Source organism: Dreissena polymorpha, chromosome 5, assembly GCF_020536995.1.
Source record: "Dreissena polymorpha isolate Duluth1 chromosome 5, UMN_Dpol_1.0, whole genome shotgun sequence".
Classification (NCBI taxonomy): domain Eukaryota; kingdom Metazoa; phylum Mollusca; class Bivalvia; order Myida; family Dreissenidae; genus Dreissena; species Dreissena polymorpha.
The window spans coordinates 12,056,025-12,074,603 of NC_068359.1; the positions used below are offsets into that span (position 1 = coordinate 12,056,025).

The window sequence follows — 18,579 nt, forward strand, 5'->3', positions numbered from 1 at the left end:
TTATAAGCATTATTGAGAAAATTGGAAATATGCAATAAGCTTTTATCAGCATTATTGATAAAATTAGAAAGTTTTAATATTAGTCCCAACATGGGGGGCAAAGGGACAAATCCCTATGAAAACATCAGCACGTTTAGCGTAGCACATTTTAAGGCAAACCAATTAATTTTGAAAATCAACACATTTTAATGCCTACGTTTTAAATCATTTATTTTAATTAGCCGAAGCATTTTTTCCAAAATATCAAAATGTAATATTAGTAAATATGATCTATTTATTGGTTTTCTTGTACACTTGCAAAGAATGTAATGTATGTACACAAAAAGACGCATCCATGAAGAGTATATAATTTAAAAGTTAATACCATTTAGTTTAATTTGCTGTTCAACAAAAACATGCATGTTTATGTGCACATTGCAAAAATTACAATAAGCATTCATGTCATATTTAAAAAAAGGGACAAAATTGTCACAAAACCAGGTTTTCAATTTGAAAAAAAAGTCTGATAAAGGGAGACAGCTCAAACTGAACTGATTGTTTATAATTAACCCCCTTTGTATCAAAATAAATATATTTCTAGTCATGGCGACCTTGACCTTGGAGATATTGACTTAAATCTTTTGTGCGAAACACTGTCCAATGATGGTGAACAAATGTGCAAAATGATTTTTAAATCTCGCAATGAATGACATAGTTATGGCCCGGACAAGCTGACATTTATGGCCATTTTTGACCTTTAAACTCAAAGTGTGACCTTTACCTTGGATAAATCGACGTAATTATTTCGCACGACTCACCTTCTAATGATGGTGAACAAATGTGCCAAATGATTTTAAAATCTCACAATGAATGACAAAGTTATGGCCTGGACAAGCTTGTTCCGCCCGCCAGTGCGCCCCCCACCCGCCCGCCCGCCGACATTCGCCAATCTAATAACCAGTTTTTTCCTTTGGAAAACCTTGTTAAAAATAGTTAAACCACGAAACACATAATCACAACAATTGTTTAAATTGTCATTTTTCCATGACTGACAGTCGTTTAGGCACCCGTTTAGTTGCAATGTAGTACATTTTTCGCAGTTTGTCTATAAAGTCCAAAGCTTTTGTTTTCATCAATCTACAATCATCAGTTGTGATCTTAAATCCACCGTCCCAATCTGATGCAGCAAATACCAAATCGTTGTTTTCATTATTGCCTCCACAAAATTGTTTGACTTTTACCAAACATGTCCTAAAATATTCAACCTCACTCTGCAAATGTGTACCTCCAAACTTAATTTTCTCATGCAATATGTTAAGGAAGAAGTCATATATTGCATAATCCAGAAACGATGTTTTTCTAAATGTATCCAACTGTCCTCCAGAAAGCGCAGGCATTTGATGTGGGTTTTCATTTGCCGGAAGATATATTATGTCTGCAATAGACCAGTTTAAAAGTCTTCTCATCAAAATGAGTGATTCGTCAATATGTTCAGTTACCATTACCAAAGAAAACTTCTTAGCTAAAAAATGCAGATATTCCTGGACTGTTTTCATATCAGTTTTTTTTATGGCATAGTCAAATCCGAAATCCTTGGCCATAGAATTTTTCGTTCTGGAATACAAATTATTATCAAATTTCTTTGGATTATTGACGATATTATGAATAAAATTTTTAGATGAAATATTGCTTAAATACGTCACATTCCTAACATCTCTGTAATAGTATGCAGCACTGACCATGCGGCCAAAAGGTTCCCGAATGATGGCGATTTGGACTGCGTCTTCAGGTAAAACTTCGTTATACATTGTGCTGTTATACACTCCATGGCAGGCCAGGATATCATGGCGGGCGGAGTTAAGTGGCGGCAGGACTAGCTCCTTGGTGAGAAAATTACCTTTCTTTGGAATAGCGATGCTAAGGTTATGGCGCAGTCCAAAACGAAAAAAAAGGTTTTGCATCGTTGTAGAGCCAGCTTTATGCACTTTCAAGAATGCTATATGCGTAAACTTTTTAGATCTGTTATGATTTTGAATTAAAAATGGCGTTGCCCTAGTATTCTGAGTCAATGCATTTTCAGAAACCATTCTTCTTGTTGCGCTAGTATTTTGAGTCAATGCACTATCAAAATGCATTCTTCTTGTACCATTTAATCCAGAATAAGAAACAGTTCTGCTTGTTTTGTTTCTAAGGTTCGATGGATGGCTTGCAACGCTATCATACTCACGTTCCAACAAATGGCGTGTAAGGAGTGTTGGCGTTGACACTTGAACTGTGTTTCTCAAATCAAAATTCCCTATCTTCAACACTAAGACCAATATGGTAACCAAAATCCACAACATTGAGATCTTTGCTGCAGCTGCTACACTCAACCTCTGAACATATGGTAATCCAATAGCACATTGCATTTTTATCAACCAAGAAAACACAAGTAAATTTTAAATTATTATTTGCCTTCTTATATATACCGTCAATTCTACTCAAACTTCAGGTGATAATGAGTTGACTTCAACAAACATACTGGTGCTTTTTCGGCATAAGCTGTATTAAGCCAGCTTTTCACCCTGACTTGAACTTTGTAAGTGTCCAATAATACTCAAATAAAATTTCCCGCGGCTAGGTACGAATGAATACACTTCATTTATTCCATTGGCTGATTTGAGTATAACACCAGAACATTGGAAACATATCCGCGTCTTTGTAACACTGTTTTACTGCATGAAACAATTTTATCTCTAATTAAAAGGCTCAATAGATAGAACAGTTTTACAATCAATTTTCGACATAAATACAGTTTGTGCGTTCACCTTTTATTTTCAGAGAATTACCAGCGCAAAAGCGTTTATACTAAAGGCTATGTTGTCATATTTAGTACTTACTTGCATTGCATTTCAACCCGCGAGGTTCGGGTCAATGCGCGGCCATTTGTGAAAGTCAGAGTTTATTTACAGTTCATCACCGGAGTTCGCAGAAGGGGTTGCGATCATTGTGTTACACCGGTCTAATAACGTAGTGACTGTAATGCATTGCATTCCAATCCGCAAGGTATCAAGGTCAGTTTGCGGTCAGTTGCAGAAATCTTTATATAAACGCCGTCTCGTAAACTTTGTGCACTTGAAGTCTGTTTTGATCAGAAAGATACGTAATAAAGATATTCGGAGATATTATTGTGGTATGTCAATCATCGATTTTTGATATGGTTTCAACATTTGCATGATAAGGACCAATTTTTATAAAATTAATTAGAAATATTTATCCATTTAGACCAGTTTATTAAGCATGAGCACAATAATTCGCTATACTATAATTATGCAATTAAATAAGATTCGAGTATTGCCGGCTGACCTATATGCACTCGTTTATTTTCATGTTTCTTGTGTTTTTCTATTCTGTAAATATAGATATCTGAGTAATAATATCACATAAAGCAAAATAAGCCACGAAATCTGGCGCAACACCCCGTAATTGATTTGCTTATGATGTAGCTAAGAACTGCGCTTAAAAAAGGCATCCGCTACTTTTTATCTCATAGAGATAACTTTTGATCGTTCATAAACATCGACCACAATCAACGCCGTATATCTTTTTTAAAGAAATTTCTTGTCACAAATAAGGCTGTCAGCCTAAACATGTATTGCCATGACAGAATTAAATTGCTTTATAGAATTTACCTTTTCATATATATTGTTGTTTTTCACAAGTTTGATTTTTTGGTAATTGCCATGTGGTAAGATCTTACATGGCCAATCAGCAAACATTTGGATTATGCATTTAAGATCTTAAGCAAGATTACAGTATTAAAATCTTAAGCAAGATTACAGTATTAAAATATTATTGAATTGATTAGAAATTTAGTTTTCTAGTTTAATCATGCAAAGGTTCACCATTATTAATCCACATCAATTATATAAACATTTTGCAGCATTTTTTGCTGTTTATGGAGTTTTTTTGGGACCAATCCCCAAATGTTATTGCATATTAATTTCTGTTTTGGTTGATATAATAGTAATTTGTATTGTTTAACATCTGCCAAATTTACTATTTCACAATTTTGGTCAGATTCCATGCATTGTCTGTGGTGATTGTCTTACTTCATAAATAGCACCGGTAAACAGCACTTTTCAAATCAAGATATTAGAGGGCTTAAAAAGCCCAAAGTCACTCACCTGAGATACAAATGAATTGACCTGTTCTGTGCAGCCCAAGATATCAAAAGAACAAATGTTCTAACCAATTTTCATTTAGAGTGGTCAACCAATAAATGAAACTTTTACAGTGCTAACAATGTTTTACTGTAGCCATATAAGGATAAATTCCCCACCCCTTGGCTACCATTTGATTGTTTTCAAACTTATTTCACCCGCCATCAAATGTGGTAATTAATATGACATTGCTGAACTATATGAGCTACGTCTGGTAACGTTAATATTTAAATTAACAAGAGATGTGTTTGTCAGAAACACAATGCCCCCTTCTGGGTTCACATTTTTTGCAGGGGTGTGACCTCTAAAAAAGAAAATTCTTTCTGACAAGCTTTCGCAGCCGATCGTGGCAACCGTTATGCAGTGCTCTTGTTTATTGTTTATGTTCAAATGTATACAACTTTGTGTCAAAAAATAATTACCAGGTGTATGCAACTTAACATAAAATAATGCAGTTGATATTCTTGTGTATATACTGTAACTGATTTTTTGTTAGAAACCAGCTATTCACCTCGATTTTCTGTTAGAAACATTAAAAGTATGTCAATCAATGTAATACAATGTAAGTTTATGAATCATTGAACCAATAACTCCTAGAATGCTTGAATAGCACATTTACCTTGCAATTGCGAATCTTTCCTAGTTGAATAATCTCTCAGAGACATGCGGCAGATTTCTCTTGATCTGTAATCACACCGGGTATACGGATACTTTGGTAACAGATGGCACTTCGATACCAGATAACAACAAAAGCCACGCGCGAGAGTTAAGTTCTTCAGCTTTTTTGCATGTATGTTCTGTTCATTTGGTTTTCAGACACCTTACATTGTTTGGTCGATTAATGGCATAGTACTTCGTATTGCCGTATTTAAAGATTTAAACTTAAATCGCCAGCTGAAAGATTCAATCGCCTTTGGCGATTTTGGCGATCGCAAACGCTAACATAGCATTTATTATACCATCTTTATGAATAGCAAAATCAATGGTATATATTTTAACGTAATTTGTCATGATTTCGGATATAAATTTTCGGACACTTTTTCCCCATTTAAATCCGGACCGATTGATGTTGCGGGAAAATATGATCCCTGAGCAGGGATCATATTTTTTTTTGGTTTTGTCGGTCCTAGACCGATTGGGGTCCTGAAAGACCTATTGAAAATCCCAATCAGTCTGTCAGATTCTGTTTGCTAAAATTCCCATGTCATGAAATCGATTACACAGTGCACATGCTAACACACCCTAATGACATTCTTATCTCAATTAGGTGTGATAAACCATTCGCTGCAGTTTCTTAACCGGTCAGAGCTGGTTTATTGCAAATCAGACCAAGAATAAAAAACTTGTGAACAGCGGATTAAAGATGAGTCCGAAATGACATATCGATATATTATCGGTGTCATTGTGTGTCTATTGATAGTTATCATTGTTATAGCGGTTTATCTGTTTTGTCTGCTAAGGTGACTGCGGGCACTGGTTCAATTATAATCGGTCTTCGATGTTAATTGACGAGCATGTGATACAAAACAAAATGTTGCTATACAAAACAAAATGTTGCGATTGTAATGTATTGTTATCACTGTAAACTGTAATAAATTTAATAATATCTGAGATAGAAGTAACAAGAAATATCTTTAAAAATATATATTAAATATATGGCGTTGATTGTGGTAGAAGTTGATGAAAGGTAAATAGTTCAATGAATAAGATCAAAGATAGCGAATGTCTTTTTCTGTGCAGTTCTTAGCTTCACAGTGCCCCAGATAATTATTTCGGAAATAGGGTTTTCACCCACTGATTTTGAAAAATAGGGTGATTTCATTCTTGGAATAGGGTGAAATGAGTTATAAGATGCATACAGTAAAACCATCGCTGGTTTACTTCTGTTGAAGCTGCACACAATTGTATTGATTCAATAAAACTGTAAACTAATATAATTAACTTTAATAAACTGATGTTTCATAACATCTTTAATCCTTGAAACTGTCAATAAAGTTTAAACTTAAAAAAAATCGATAACACGAATGATTTGGCTCTTGCTTTCTTGGTTCGAAAAAGTTAGCGATCGACTGATATTATGGCGCAACAATTGCTGACGTCTTTCTCTTATACATTTTTATTACGCATCGTATTAGAAACTGAAAGTACAGACACTTAACAAATACATGCACAATGAACGACGGATTAAGTCAGATTGAAAACGCATGTATGTCGTCGTAAATAATTTGGTCAGCCGCTTTATTTAACTATGAAATCTAGTCCGCAGAGCGTTTGAATAGCTTTGACTGTTTTATTGCTCCGTCATCCAGGCGCTTGCTGAATAAAAGCGTCGCCGCGTAACAAAAATAATCACAAAAAATACCGAAAATGAGCAAAGTATTTTCGATCAAAGCTATTGTATTGTACGCATCAAATAAGACGAATGTGCGTAAAAGGCAAATCGGGTGCGTTTTCAATACGCATGATATTGTATTTCTTTGCGTTTTTAAACATTTTAATAGGGTGAAAGACGCAGATACGCAGCTTATCTGGGGCACTGGCTTCATCACACACAGTACGGGAATTTACGCGGAGTTTTTGCGGCTTATTTTACATTATTACATATTGCTGGTCATAAACCTGTCGATACAAAACAGAAAACCAAAAGAAGAATGGAAGTGAAATGAAAACATATGAGCCAACCGGCCACACACGAAGTATCCGTACATATTTTAAATATTTATGCTCGCGTTCTTCGAACAAACCTGTTTTAGTGGTTTGTCAGGCATTGCTATTTGATTCCATTATTAACAGTATCGAGAATCATCCCGCTCATGCTTAATACATTAGTCAATATGGTGGTATAATTCTTGTTAAATTAATCAATAATAATATTTATCATGGTATTGTTGTAAACACATTAATAAACTATTATTGACTTACCATAATTATATCGCTGAATATCTTCATTTAACATATTTCTGGTCTAAAGAAAATTGCAGTTCACCTAGTTCAGGCGATAGCGTCTATATTATATAATGATTATTGTACTGGCTGCGAACTGACCCTGATACCTTGCGGGTTGGAATGCAATGCATTAAAGGGAGGTCACGCTTCCACTGCTGGAACGACAGCTTGTTTAAACCTTTATACTTTTACATGTTAAATTTCGAAAACAATTTAAAATGGTTTGGCCAAAACGAAAATCAGGATAGGGAAAAACTATACTTTTATGAACTTAAATATACTAGTACACAGACAGGAATGTGGAAGTAATTACTAAATATGAGAACATAGCCTTTAAGTACAAACGCTCTGGCGCTGGCAATCCGCTGAAAATAAAAAGTGCACGCATAAACTGTATTGATGTTGAGAGTTGAGTGTAAAACTGTTCTATCTATCAAGCCTTTTCATTAGATATAAAATTGTTTCATGCTGAACACGCAGTAAAACAGTGTTACAAGGACGCGATCATGTTTCCAATGTTCTGGTGGCATGTTCAAATTAGCCAATTGAATAAATGAAGTGTATTCATTTGTATCTAGCCGCGGGCAAAAACAAACTATAACGTACACAAATTATTAATTATTTGAATTTTATTGGACACTTACAAAGGTCAGGTAAGACGAAAAGCTGGCTTATGCAGCTACGCCGAAAAAAACGATTCTAACACGGCACCTGAAAACTTTCATATAAACAAAGAAGAAAATCGTCTATGGGTTATTCTGTAATAATTATGGGCGGACCTTATACACTGAAATCACAGGCTGTAACTTAACAAAACATGCCGATTCATTTTCCACCAGCGTAATAATCCGGTAATATAATTATGAATGATGGTCGCGGATCTGATCGACAGAACAGCCGAAAGTTATTTTTATGGATGGAACTTCACATAAAATAGTACACAAGAAAAATAATATACATTGAAATTAACATTGTATAAATCTTTAGTAAAAACCATGTTAGAATCGAAATAATTAGTGTACTTTATAGTTTGTTGTTGAATAACCCATGACCGGAAAATTAGATGTGTGGTTTTAAATCACGAGTGCTATTTAATCCCTACGCATCTAAACTATCGGCCGTGGGTTATTTGACAACAAACTATAACGTACACAAATTATTTATTAATTATTTGCCTTTATTATTGTCAGTAGCCAACCTACGCACAGACATTTGTTTGGTTCAAGACATGTTTGTAAGCTATTATCGAGTCGACAATGATTTAAAACATGGGTATAGACTAACACAGATTAATAATATTGACAACGATGAAAAAAAAGTCTGATAAAACAGCTAATATAAATATATATAAAGATGCTAATTAAATAAAAATTTAAAATAGTACCTAGTGAAAATGCAACAAGAGAAAAATTTAGCACATAGATGGAAACGACAACAAGAATCGTCTCAGCACCTTGAGACCATAGGCGACAACGACGCCATAATTTAGATACAACAACAACAACAAAACTGCACACGAAACAACAATGAAATAGCAAATCATAAAACCAGTTGAGAAAACTCTTATGTTCAATTTAAAAAAATGCCCAAGGGAATTTTACTTGTACATTTATTATACCACCTTCATGAATAACAAAATCAATGGTATATATTTTAACTTAATTTGTCATGATTTCGGATATAAATTTTCGGATACTTTTTCCCCATTTTATCCAGATTGATTGATATTGCTGGAAAATACGATCCCTGGTTATGAGAGTGAATGCCCTTTGTTAATGTTAGCCCTTAATTTTGTTGGGAACATATTGCGAAAACATAGAGGTATGCATACATGTATGAGAATTTTTTAAAGGCAATTATTTTAACCATTAAACATTTTTTAATTAATAAGAACACTTTAAGAAATGTTTCTGAATTGTTCTTGAATTTAATGGTTGGTGTAGATGACTATTTCCCGCAGTACTCAAGACACTTTAGGCTTCATGCTGATCATTTAATGGCCAGTGTATTGTTATACTGTGTAAGACTGTGTAAGTCCCACAGTATTCCAGACACAGTCGTCTTTTGACTCTTTATTCTGATCCCTTGATACTCATAAAGCAGTTAGAATGTGCCAGTAAATATGAAATTGTTGAAGAATATAATATGCAGACATGTTTCCTCACATCAGTTTTGGCTTATCAGTTACCTGGATAATAATGGCCTTGTGGTGTTTGCTGTCAGCATGGTTCTAGAAGGTGTAAAAACAATAACAACAAGAAATATCTTTAAAAAAGATATACGGCGTAAATAGTTTAATGAATGAGATCAAGGATAGCGAATGTCTTTTTCTGTGCAGTTCTTAGCTGCATCACACGCAGTACGGGATGTTACGGGGAGTTTTCGCGGCTTATTTTACTTTATAACATATTGCTGGTCATAAACCTATAGATACAAAACAGAAAACCACAAGAAGAATGGAAGTAAAATTTAAACATATGAGTCAACCGGCCACACGAGAAGTATCCCTTTTTAAAGGCGCGTTCTTCGAACAAACCTGTTTTAGTGGTTTGTCGGGCATTGCTATTTGATTCGATTATTAACAGTATCAATTATCATCGTGCTAATGCTTAAAGTGATATTATGGGCATTTTGCACTGTTAAATTGAGCTGAAAAGAATTAACACGTCAAAATAGTTAGTTAAAATGTGGTTACTGATTTATTATCTGCAACTCACCTTGCTACCAGTTGTTTATAAAAATATATTTTATATTCGATATTCTCACGTGACCCACCTAGTCCTGTAAGCTGAAATGATCCGTAAAACAATTTCGTGTCTTTGTGTCGTATGAACAAATCTGCACTAAAACTAAATTTAGGTTCAACTCGTAAACGCATGATCAGTTGTCAAACGAAAGTACGGTTGATATTCAAATGCATTATTTTTCTCTTTCTGGTATATTGTTTTAGTATGATGATGCTGCATTAATTAATATAAGTGTATATGAAGTAGAAACATCAAAAATAATCAACGGTTGCGATAGACAACTATAAACTGTTACATGCTCATAATATCACTTTAGTACATTAGGCAATATGGACGAATAATTATTGTTAAATTTATCAACAATAATATTTATCATTGTATTGTTGAAAACACATTAAGAATCTATTATTTACATACCATAATTATATTGCTGAATATCTTCATTTAACATATTTCTGGTCTAAAGAAAATTCCAGGTCACCTAGTTCACGGATAGCGTCTTTATTATATAACGATTATTTTACTGCCCGCCAACTCCGGTGATGACCTGTATATAAACTCTGAACTCGCGGGTTGAAATGCAATGCTTTAAAGTGAGGCCTCGCTTCCATTGCTCTTTATACTTTTACATGTTAACATGTTGACAGGAATAAGGAAGTAAGAACTAAATATGAGAACATAGCCTTTTAAGTATAAACGCTCTTGCGCTGGTAATACTCTGAAAATAAAAGGTGTACGCACAAACTGTATTGATGTCGAGAATTGAGTGTAAAACTGTTCTATCTATTAAGCCTTTTCATTCGAGATAAAATTGTTTCATACAGTAAAACAGTGTTACAAAGACGCGGATATGTTTCCAATGTTCTGGTGGTAAACTCAAATCAGCCAATGGAATAAATGAAGTGTATTCATTCGTACCTAGCCGCGGGAAATTTTATTGGAATTTTATTGGACACTTACAAAGGTCAGGCTAAGGTGAAAAGCTGGCTTATGCAGCTTACGCCGAAAAAAAGGAGTTAGACTGTCTGGCTGTTTATGATATTTATTAAAAGTGAACTAGAAGTTTGTAGTAAGATTAAGAAAACAGAGGTTTGCAGCCAATTTTTTTTCATTCAAAATCGGGTCTGGTAATCAGCCCCGTTCCTGATGTAAATAATTATATATTTTTCCCAAATGGCAGCTAAACATTCCCAATGGAAGGTTTACAAAAAAAAGATGAAAAAAAAACAACACTGGCAGCTACTATAATAATTTTTTATTAGCGAGGCTGTTTTTGGAGAAAATCCGAGCTATTGTCATAGCCAGCTCGTCGTCCGCCATCAGGTTTTTTTTGGCCCGATTTTATAGCTGAAATTAGGCTCTGTTCCCAATCATGGTAGTGGTTTTTAATTATTTGCTACTAAAAATAGAGATTTGTTACAGACAATTATTTTCAAGGGAAGTAATTTATATTATTATAAATCTCATATTATATATTTCCTTACCGAGAATTGAAGTTCTTTTCAGTGTTACTGTAAAGATTTATTATTTTGAATATTTATAACCCAAATGATTGATTTGTCAAAGTTTTTTTTAATGATATAATTATAATTTCTTAGATGTTCATTACATACCTGTGGACCTATGTCCATAGATACATGATTAACTCTGGCCATGATCTCTTTTAAACCACAGGCCTTGGTTGTCAGTGATGTCTGACATGGTCATAATTGACTGTGAGACCCTCCTCCCCCCCTGGTTGGAATGGACAAAATTCAAGGGAAGCAATTACCTTTAAAGGGAGATGATTTCTATACCTGCCAAATGATACATAGAAATTTTATTTCAAAGTGGCGCAGTAAAGGGCATTGTGTTTCTGACAAACACATCTCTTGTTGGGTCACGAGGTCAAGGTCACTTAAAACCTTGTCACACTCTCACACCCAATTAATTGTCCAGAAAAATGTGACGAGAAATAATACATAAAATCCAATTTCACACACTGATGGCAGAAATCAATACCCTGTGAAATCCTAAACTGACAGCATTTATAATATAAATTTTAGAAAGCAGTTTAACATGCACCTATTAACTATTAACATACTTTAATTTACGAATATTTTAAAACAGTTATAAATACAATTAACAAATCGCATTTATTAAATATCAGCACGTTTAGCGTAGCACATTTTAAGGCACCACAGAGCACTAAAAAACAAAATATGCATCAGCACTTTATACACATTATTTACATACGAGACAACACTACATTCCTTTATTTACTTATTTTTTTTTAAGAATGACATTATGTCCGTCTGTGTTGCGTTCCGTAGCTGTCGTCGAGAAACGAAGCTTTTTAGCGATTTAGGTGTTGCAGCCATTGTGATACAGCATCTACAAGAACGCCAGCTCTTATACAAAATGTCATCTTTTACTAGAATCAACTAACAATTGAGTCCATGACATGTTAGCAAACAGGTGTTAAATCAATTATTGCTTGCCTTTAATCAAGCCATCATAATCGATTAACAGTTTATGCTAGTTCCAGCCATTCGAACAAAAGAATGCTTGAAAACTGTAGCCAGGACTGTGAAAGCAGTTTGAGCCATCCAATTATTCGAGCCTAGCAAGTTCGAGCCATCCGAATAAAAATTATATGAATATAATTTATAGGCATACAAAATCGGTGCTTTGATGCGAGTTCGAGCCAACCGGAAATTCAAGCGAAGCGAGTTCGAGCCATCGGGTTTCGACTGTTTTTTTGCAGATATCCTTCAATTATTTGGCAAAATACATAGACAATATAATATGTATTTTTTTTTTTTTTGCTTTTCGCTTGCCTGTGATTTAAACAAAAAGAGAATAACATTTAGTTTATTCTTATTTCCCTCTCTTTACCCATTTTTAGGGGGCTAAAATCCATATAGAGAAAACATCTTCAATTTGTTGTGGCCTCACAATGAAATTCTATGTATATATATATATATATTATTTATATATAGAGTGAAGCGTTGGCTTTAGTTGATAGTTGTAGTGAATCTCATTTTAATAATTTGTGTGCACATGATGTTTGAATTTCGGAAGACTTTGTACAAATCTGGTCATTTTTAACCTTCCGAACAGAACAAAATTTTGGTCCTGCCATGTTTAATTAGATTGCTTCTTCCAAATGCACCAAAATGTACCAAGTAACTGTTCTGAAAAACATGTGCCACAAGAATAATATGTTTAAGACAACACTTGATTGGGTCCTTAAAATGACACCTGATTGTAAACACTCATAAGGAGTCGTGTTACCCTCTACCGGTATTAAGACAACACTTGAGTGGGTCCTGAAAATGTCACCTGATTGTAAACACTCATAAGGAGTCGTGTTACCCTCTATCTGTATTAAGACAACACTTGAGTGGGTCCTGAAAATGTCACCTGATTGTAAACACTCATAAGGAGTCGTGTTACCCTCTATCGGTATTAAGACAACACTTGAGTGGGTCCTGAAAATGACACCTGATTGTAAACACTCATAAGGAGTCGTGTTACCCTCTACCGGTATTAAGACAACACTTGAGTGGGTCCTGAAAATGTCACCTGATTGTAAACACTCATAAGGAGTCGTGTTACCCTCTACCGGTATTATGTTACGTGTATATCACACGTTTTAAACATCACTACACAAATCTTTTAACTCTTTTAACTTTAATTACTAGTATGTCATATTGTTATGGAACCTTTTTATGTGTTAAATCCTTGAGATATTGTATAGACAACCAAAATAAAGGAACACATCAGGCTAAATAATAATTGTTTATTTTACTACAAAATATCATCTTAGAGAAACAAAAAATGTTTAATACGATTGAATAATGAACAAACAATGACAAAGTAACAGTTTATAACACATTTTTTTCTGTTAGTTTTTCCTATAAATAAATCTTATAGATAAATAAATAATATATTTATTGTTTTTTATATGCACAAAATAAGTACTTTTATTTTAAAAACTATACATATATCTCATAAGAATAATAAGTTTTGTACAGACAACATATACATATTTTGCTATATACAAAATAAATGTACAATTTTGTAGTTCTATATTAAAAGAAAGTAAGTTTACATGAAAAACCAATTAATTTTGAAAATCAACACATTTTAATGCCTACATTTTAAAACATTTATTTTAATTAGCTGCAGCATTTTTTTCCAAAAGATCAAAATGTAATATTAGTTAATATGATCTATTTATTGGTTTTCTTGAACACTTGCAAAGAATGTAATGTATGTACATGAAAAGACGCATCCATGAAGAGTATATAATTTAAAAGTTAATACCATTTAGTTTGCTGTTCAACAAAAATACGCATGTTGATGTGCACATTGCAAAAATTACAATAAGCATGCATGTCATATTTAAAAAAAGGGACAAAATTGTCACAAAACCAGGTTTTTAATTTGAAAAAAAAGTCTGATAAAGGGAGACAGCTCAAACTGAACTGATTGTTTATAATTAACCCCCTTTGTTTCAAAATAAATATATTTTTAGTCATGGCGACCTTGACCTTGGAGATATTGACTTAAATCTTTCGTGCGAAACACCGTCCAATGATGGTGAACAAATGTGCCAAATGATTTTTAAATCCCACAATGAATGACACAGTTATGGCCCGAACAAGCTGACATTTATGGCCATTTTTGACCTTTGAACTCAAAGTGTGACCTTGGATATATCGACGTAATTATTTCGCGCGACACACCGTCTAATGATGGTGAAAAAATGTGCCAAATGATTTAAAAATCTCACAATGAATGACAAAGTTATGGCCTGGACAAGCTTGTTCCGCCCCCCCCCCCGCCAGTGCGCCCACCACCCGCCCGCCCGCCGACATTCGCCAATCTAATAACCAGTTTTTTTCCTTCAGAAAACCTGGTTAAAAATAGTTAAACCACGAAACACATAATCACAATAATTGTTTAAATTGTCATTTTTCCATGACTGACAGTCGTTTAGGCACCTATAGTTGCAATGTAGTACATTTTTCGCAGTTTGTCTATAAAGTCCAATTCTTTTGTTTTCATCAATCTACAATCATCAGTTGTGATCTTAAATCCACCTTCCCAATCTGATGCAGCAAATACCAAATCGTTGTTTTCATTATTGCCTCCACAAAATTGTTTGACTTTTACCAGACATGTCCTAAAATATTCAACCTCACTCTGCAAATGTGTACCTCCAAACTTAATTTTCTCATGCAAGATGTTAAGGAAGAAGTCATATATTGCATAATCCAAAAACGATGTTTTTCTAAATGTATCCAACTGTCCTCCAGAAAGCGCAGGCATTTCATGTGGGTTTTCATTTGCCGGAAGATATATTATGTCTGCAATAGACCAGTTTAAAAGTCTTCTCATCAAAATGAGTGATTCATCAATACGTTCAGTTACCATTACCAAAGAAAACTCCTTCGCTAAAAATTGCAGATATTCCTGGACTGTTTTCATATCAGTTTTTTTTATTGCATTGTCAAATCCAATATCATTGGCCATAGAATTTCTCGTAAAGGAATAAAAATTATTATCGAATTTCTTTGGATTATTGACGATATTATGAATAAACTTTTTAGATGGAATATTGTTTAAATACTTCACATTCCAAACATCTCTGTAATAGTATGCAGCACTGACCATGCGACCAAAAGGTTCCCGAATGATAGCGATTTGGACTGCGTCTTCAGGTAAAACTTCGTTATACATTGTGCTGTTATACACTCCATGGCAGGCCAGGATATCATGGCGGGCGGAGTTAAGTGGCGGCAGGACTAGCTCCTTAGTGAGAAAATTACCTTTCTTTGGAATAGCGATGCTAAGGTTATGGCGCAGTCCAAATCGAAAAAAAAGGTTTTGCATCATTGTAGAGCCAGCTTTATGCACTTTCAAGAATGCTATATGCGTAAACTTTTTAGATCTGTTATGATTTTGAATTAAAAATGGCGTTGCCCTAGTATTCTGAGTCAATGCATTTTCAGAAACCATTCTTCTTGTTGCGCTAGTATTTTGAGTCAATGCACTATCAAAAAGCATTCTTCTTGTACCATTTAATCCAGAATAAGAAACAGTTCTGCTTGTTTTGTTTCTATGGTTCGATGGATGGCTTGCAACGCTATCATACTCATAACGTTCCAACAAATGGCGTGCAAGGAGTGATGGCGTTGACACTTGAACTGTGTTTCTCAAATCAAAATTCACTATTGTCTTCAACACTAAGACCAATATGGTAACCAAAATCCACAACATTGAGATCTTTGCTGCTGCTGCTACACTCAACCTCTGAACATATGGTAATCGAATAGCACATTGCATTTTTATCAACCAAGAAAACACAAGTAAATTTTAAATTATTATTTGCCTTCTTATATATGCCGTCAATTCTACCCAAACTTCAGGTGATAATGAGTTGACTTCCACAAACATACTGGTGCTTTTCACAAATATTTAGCCTGTCAGCCTAAACATGTATTGACATGACAGAATTAAATTGCTTTATAGAATTTACCTTTTCATATATATTATTGTTGTTTTTCACAAGTTTGATTTTTTGGTAATTGCCATGTGGTGTAAGATCTTACATGGCCAATCAGCAAACATTTGCATTATGCATTTAAGATCTAAAGCAAGATTACAGTATTAAAATATTATTGAATTGATTTAGTTTTCTAGTTTGAGCATGCAAAGGTTCATCATTATAAATCCACATCAATTATATAAACATTTTGCAGCATTTTTTGCTGTTTATGGAGTTTTTTGGGACCAATCCCCAAATGTTATTGCACATTAATTTCTGTTTTGATTGATATAATAGTAATTTGTATTGTTTAACATTTGCCAAATTTACTATTTCACAATTTTGGTCAGATTCCATGCATTGTCTGTGGTGATTGTCTTACTTCGTAAATAGCACCGGTAAACAGCACTTTTCAAATCAAGATATTAGAGGGCTTGAAAAGCCCAAAGTCACTCACCTGAGATACACATGAATTGACCTGTTCTGTGCAGCCCAAGATATCAAAAGAACAAATGTTCTAACCAATTTTCATTTAGAGTGGTCAACCTATAAATGAAACTTGTACAGTGCTAACAATGTTTTACTATAGCCATATAAGGATAAATTCCCCACCCCTTGGCTACCATTTGATTGTTTTCAAACTTATTGCACCTGCCATCAAATGTGGTCATTAATATGACATTGCTAATCTATATGAGCTACGTCTTGTAACGTTAATATTTAAATTAACAAGAGATGTGTTTGTCAGAAACACAATGGGTTCGCATTTTTAGCAGGGGTGTGACCTCTAAAAAAAATAATTCTTTCTGACAAGCTTTCGCAGCCGATCGTGGCAACCGTTATGCAGTGCTCTTGTTTATTGTTTATGTTCAAATGTATACAAGTTTGTGTCAAAAAATAATTACCAGGTAAATGCAACTTAAAGGGATCTTTTCACGGTTTGGTAAATTGAAAAAAGTTGTTTCAGATTCGCAAATTTGTGTTTTAGTTATGATATTTGTGAGGAAACACTATTACTAAACATTTACCATAGTCCAATATAGCCATTATATGTATCTTTTGACGATTTGAAAACCTAAAAATTATTAAGCGTTGCAACTCAAAACAATTGAATAATTTGGAGAGTTCTGTTGTTGTCGTTTAAATTTACGAAACTACGAAGATTGCTTATATAAGGTATAAAATACTTTAACTGTGTATACTCGGCAGAATAGCCGAGAGGGCTAATGCGTTTTTACTTCAGACTAATTCCAGGATTCCGGGGGTCACTGGTTCGAACCCTTGTACCTGCTACTTTTTTTTGCTTTTTTTAATTTTATTCTTGATTTTTTTACTGGAGCTTTTAAGATCCAATGTTTACATTTATCAATATAAAGCATTTAATGACAAACTTCAAAATATGCCAAAATCTGTGAAAAGGCCCCTTTAAAATAAAATAATGCAGTTGCAGTGGTCATTACGGTAACAACTTAAGGAAATTAAAGACAGAAAAAAAATGAAAATATTTATAGACTTGATTTTTGTCACGTCTATCCTGAATTACACTGAATAATTGGTGGTTGTTGCGAAAACTATTGCTGATTTAAAAAAGTGTGTAGTACACAGGTATACATGTTATATAAAACTTTATTTTACATGAGCAGGTATTACAACAAATTATATCAGCCATGAATTCCATTTTTTGTTTCCATTTCAGTACATCGGTTCATTCTCTGTGAATGGGGAGGATCAATCAACCAGGACAGAGTTTGTTCAACATCAGCTGGCGAATATGCATGTAAGGCCTTCACATTGGAATGTTTGGGAAAGAAATGATTTAGTAAAACTGTGTGCATTTGTATTTTATTTCTCAAAGTAATGTTTGTAATGGAAACTGCATCTGCCTTATAATCAGATTTTTTTTATTACGATCTATTCTTGTAAATATATGGAAAAATTCCAGCAAAAAAATCAAATAAAAACACAGACTCGTTCCCTCAAAGACATGCAAGTATTGTTCCATACTGAAAATTGTCTGCACAGGGTGTCTTAATACATGTGAAAGTCTTTACACTAACAACCTTCCCGCAGCCTCGCACTGGCGAAATGCAAGCTAGTAGAAATTGAGTTATGAATATAGATCAGCCAGTAAAATTTCACCTGTGACTATAATTGAGTTATGAATATA

At 34.0% G+C, this 18,579-nt stretch overlaps 1 protein-coding gene across 1 annotated transcript in view; it reads left to right on the top strand.

Annotated features, from left to right (window-relative positions):
- LOC127882219 (uncharacterized) overlaps positions 1-18,579 on the top strand; it is a 112,072-nt gene that overhangs the window by 19,154 nt on the left and 74,339 nt on the right. Inside the window, exon 2 of the mRNA XM_052430733.1 lies at positions 18,109-18,189. Within this exon, the coding sequence (XP_052286693.1) occupies positions 18,109-18,189 (81 nt within the window). The remainder of the gene's footprint in view (positions 1-18,108; positions 18,190-18,579) is intronic.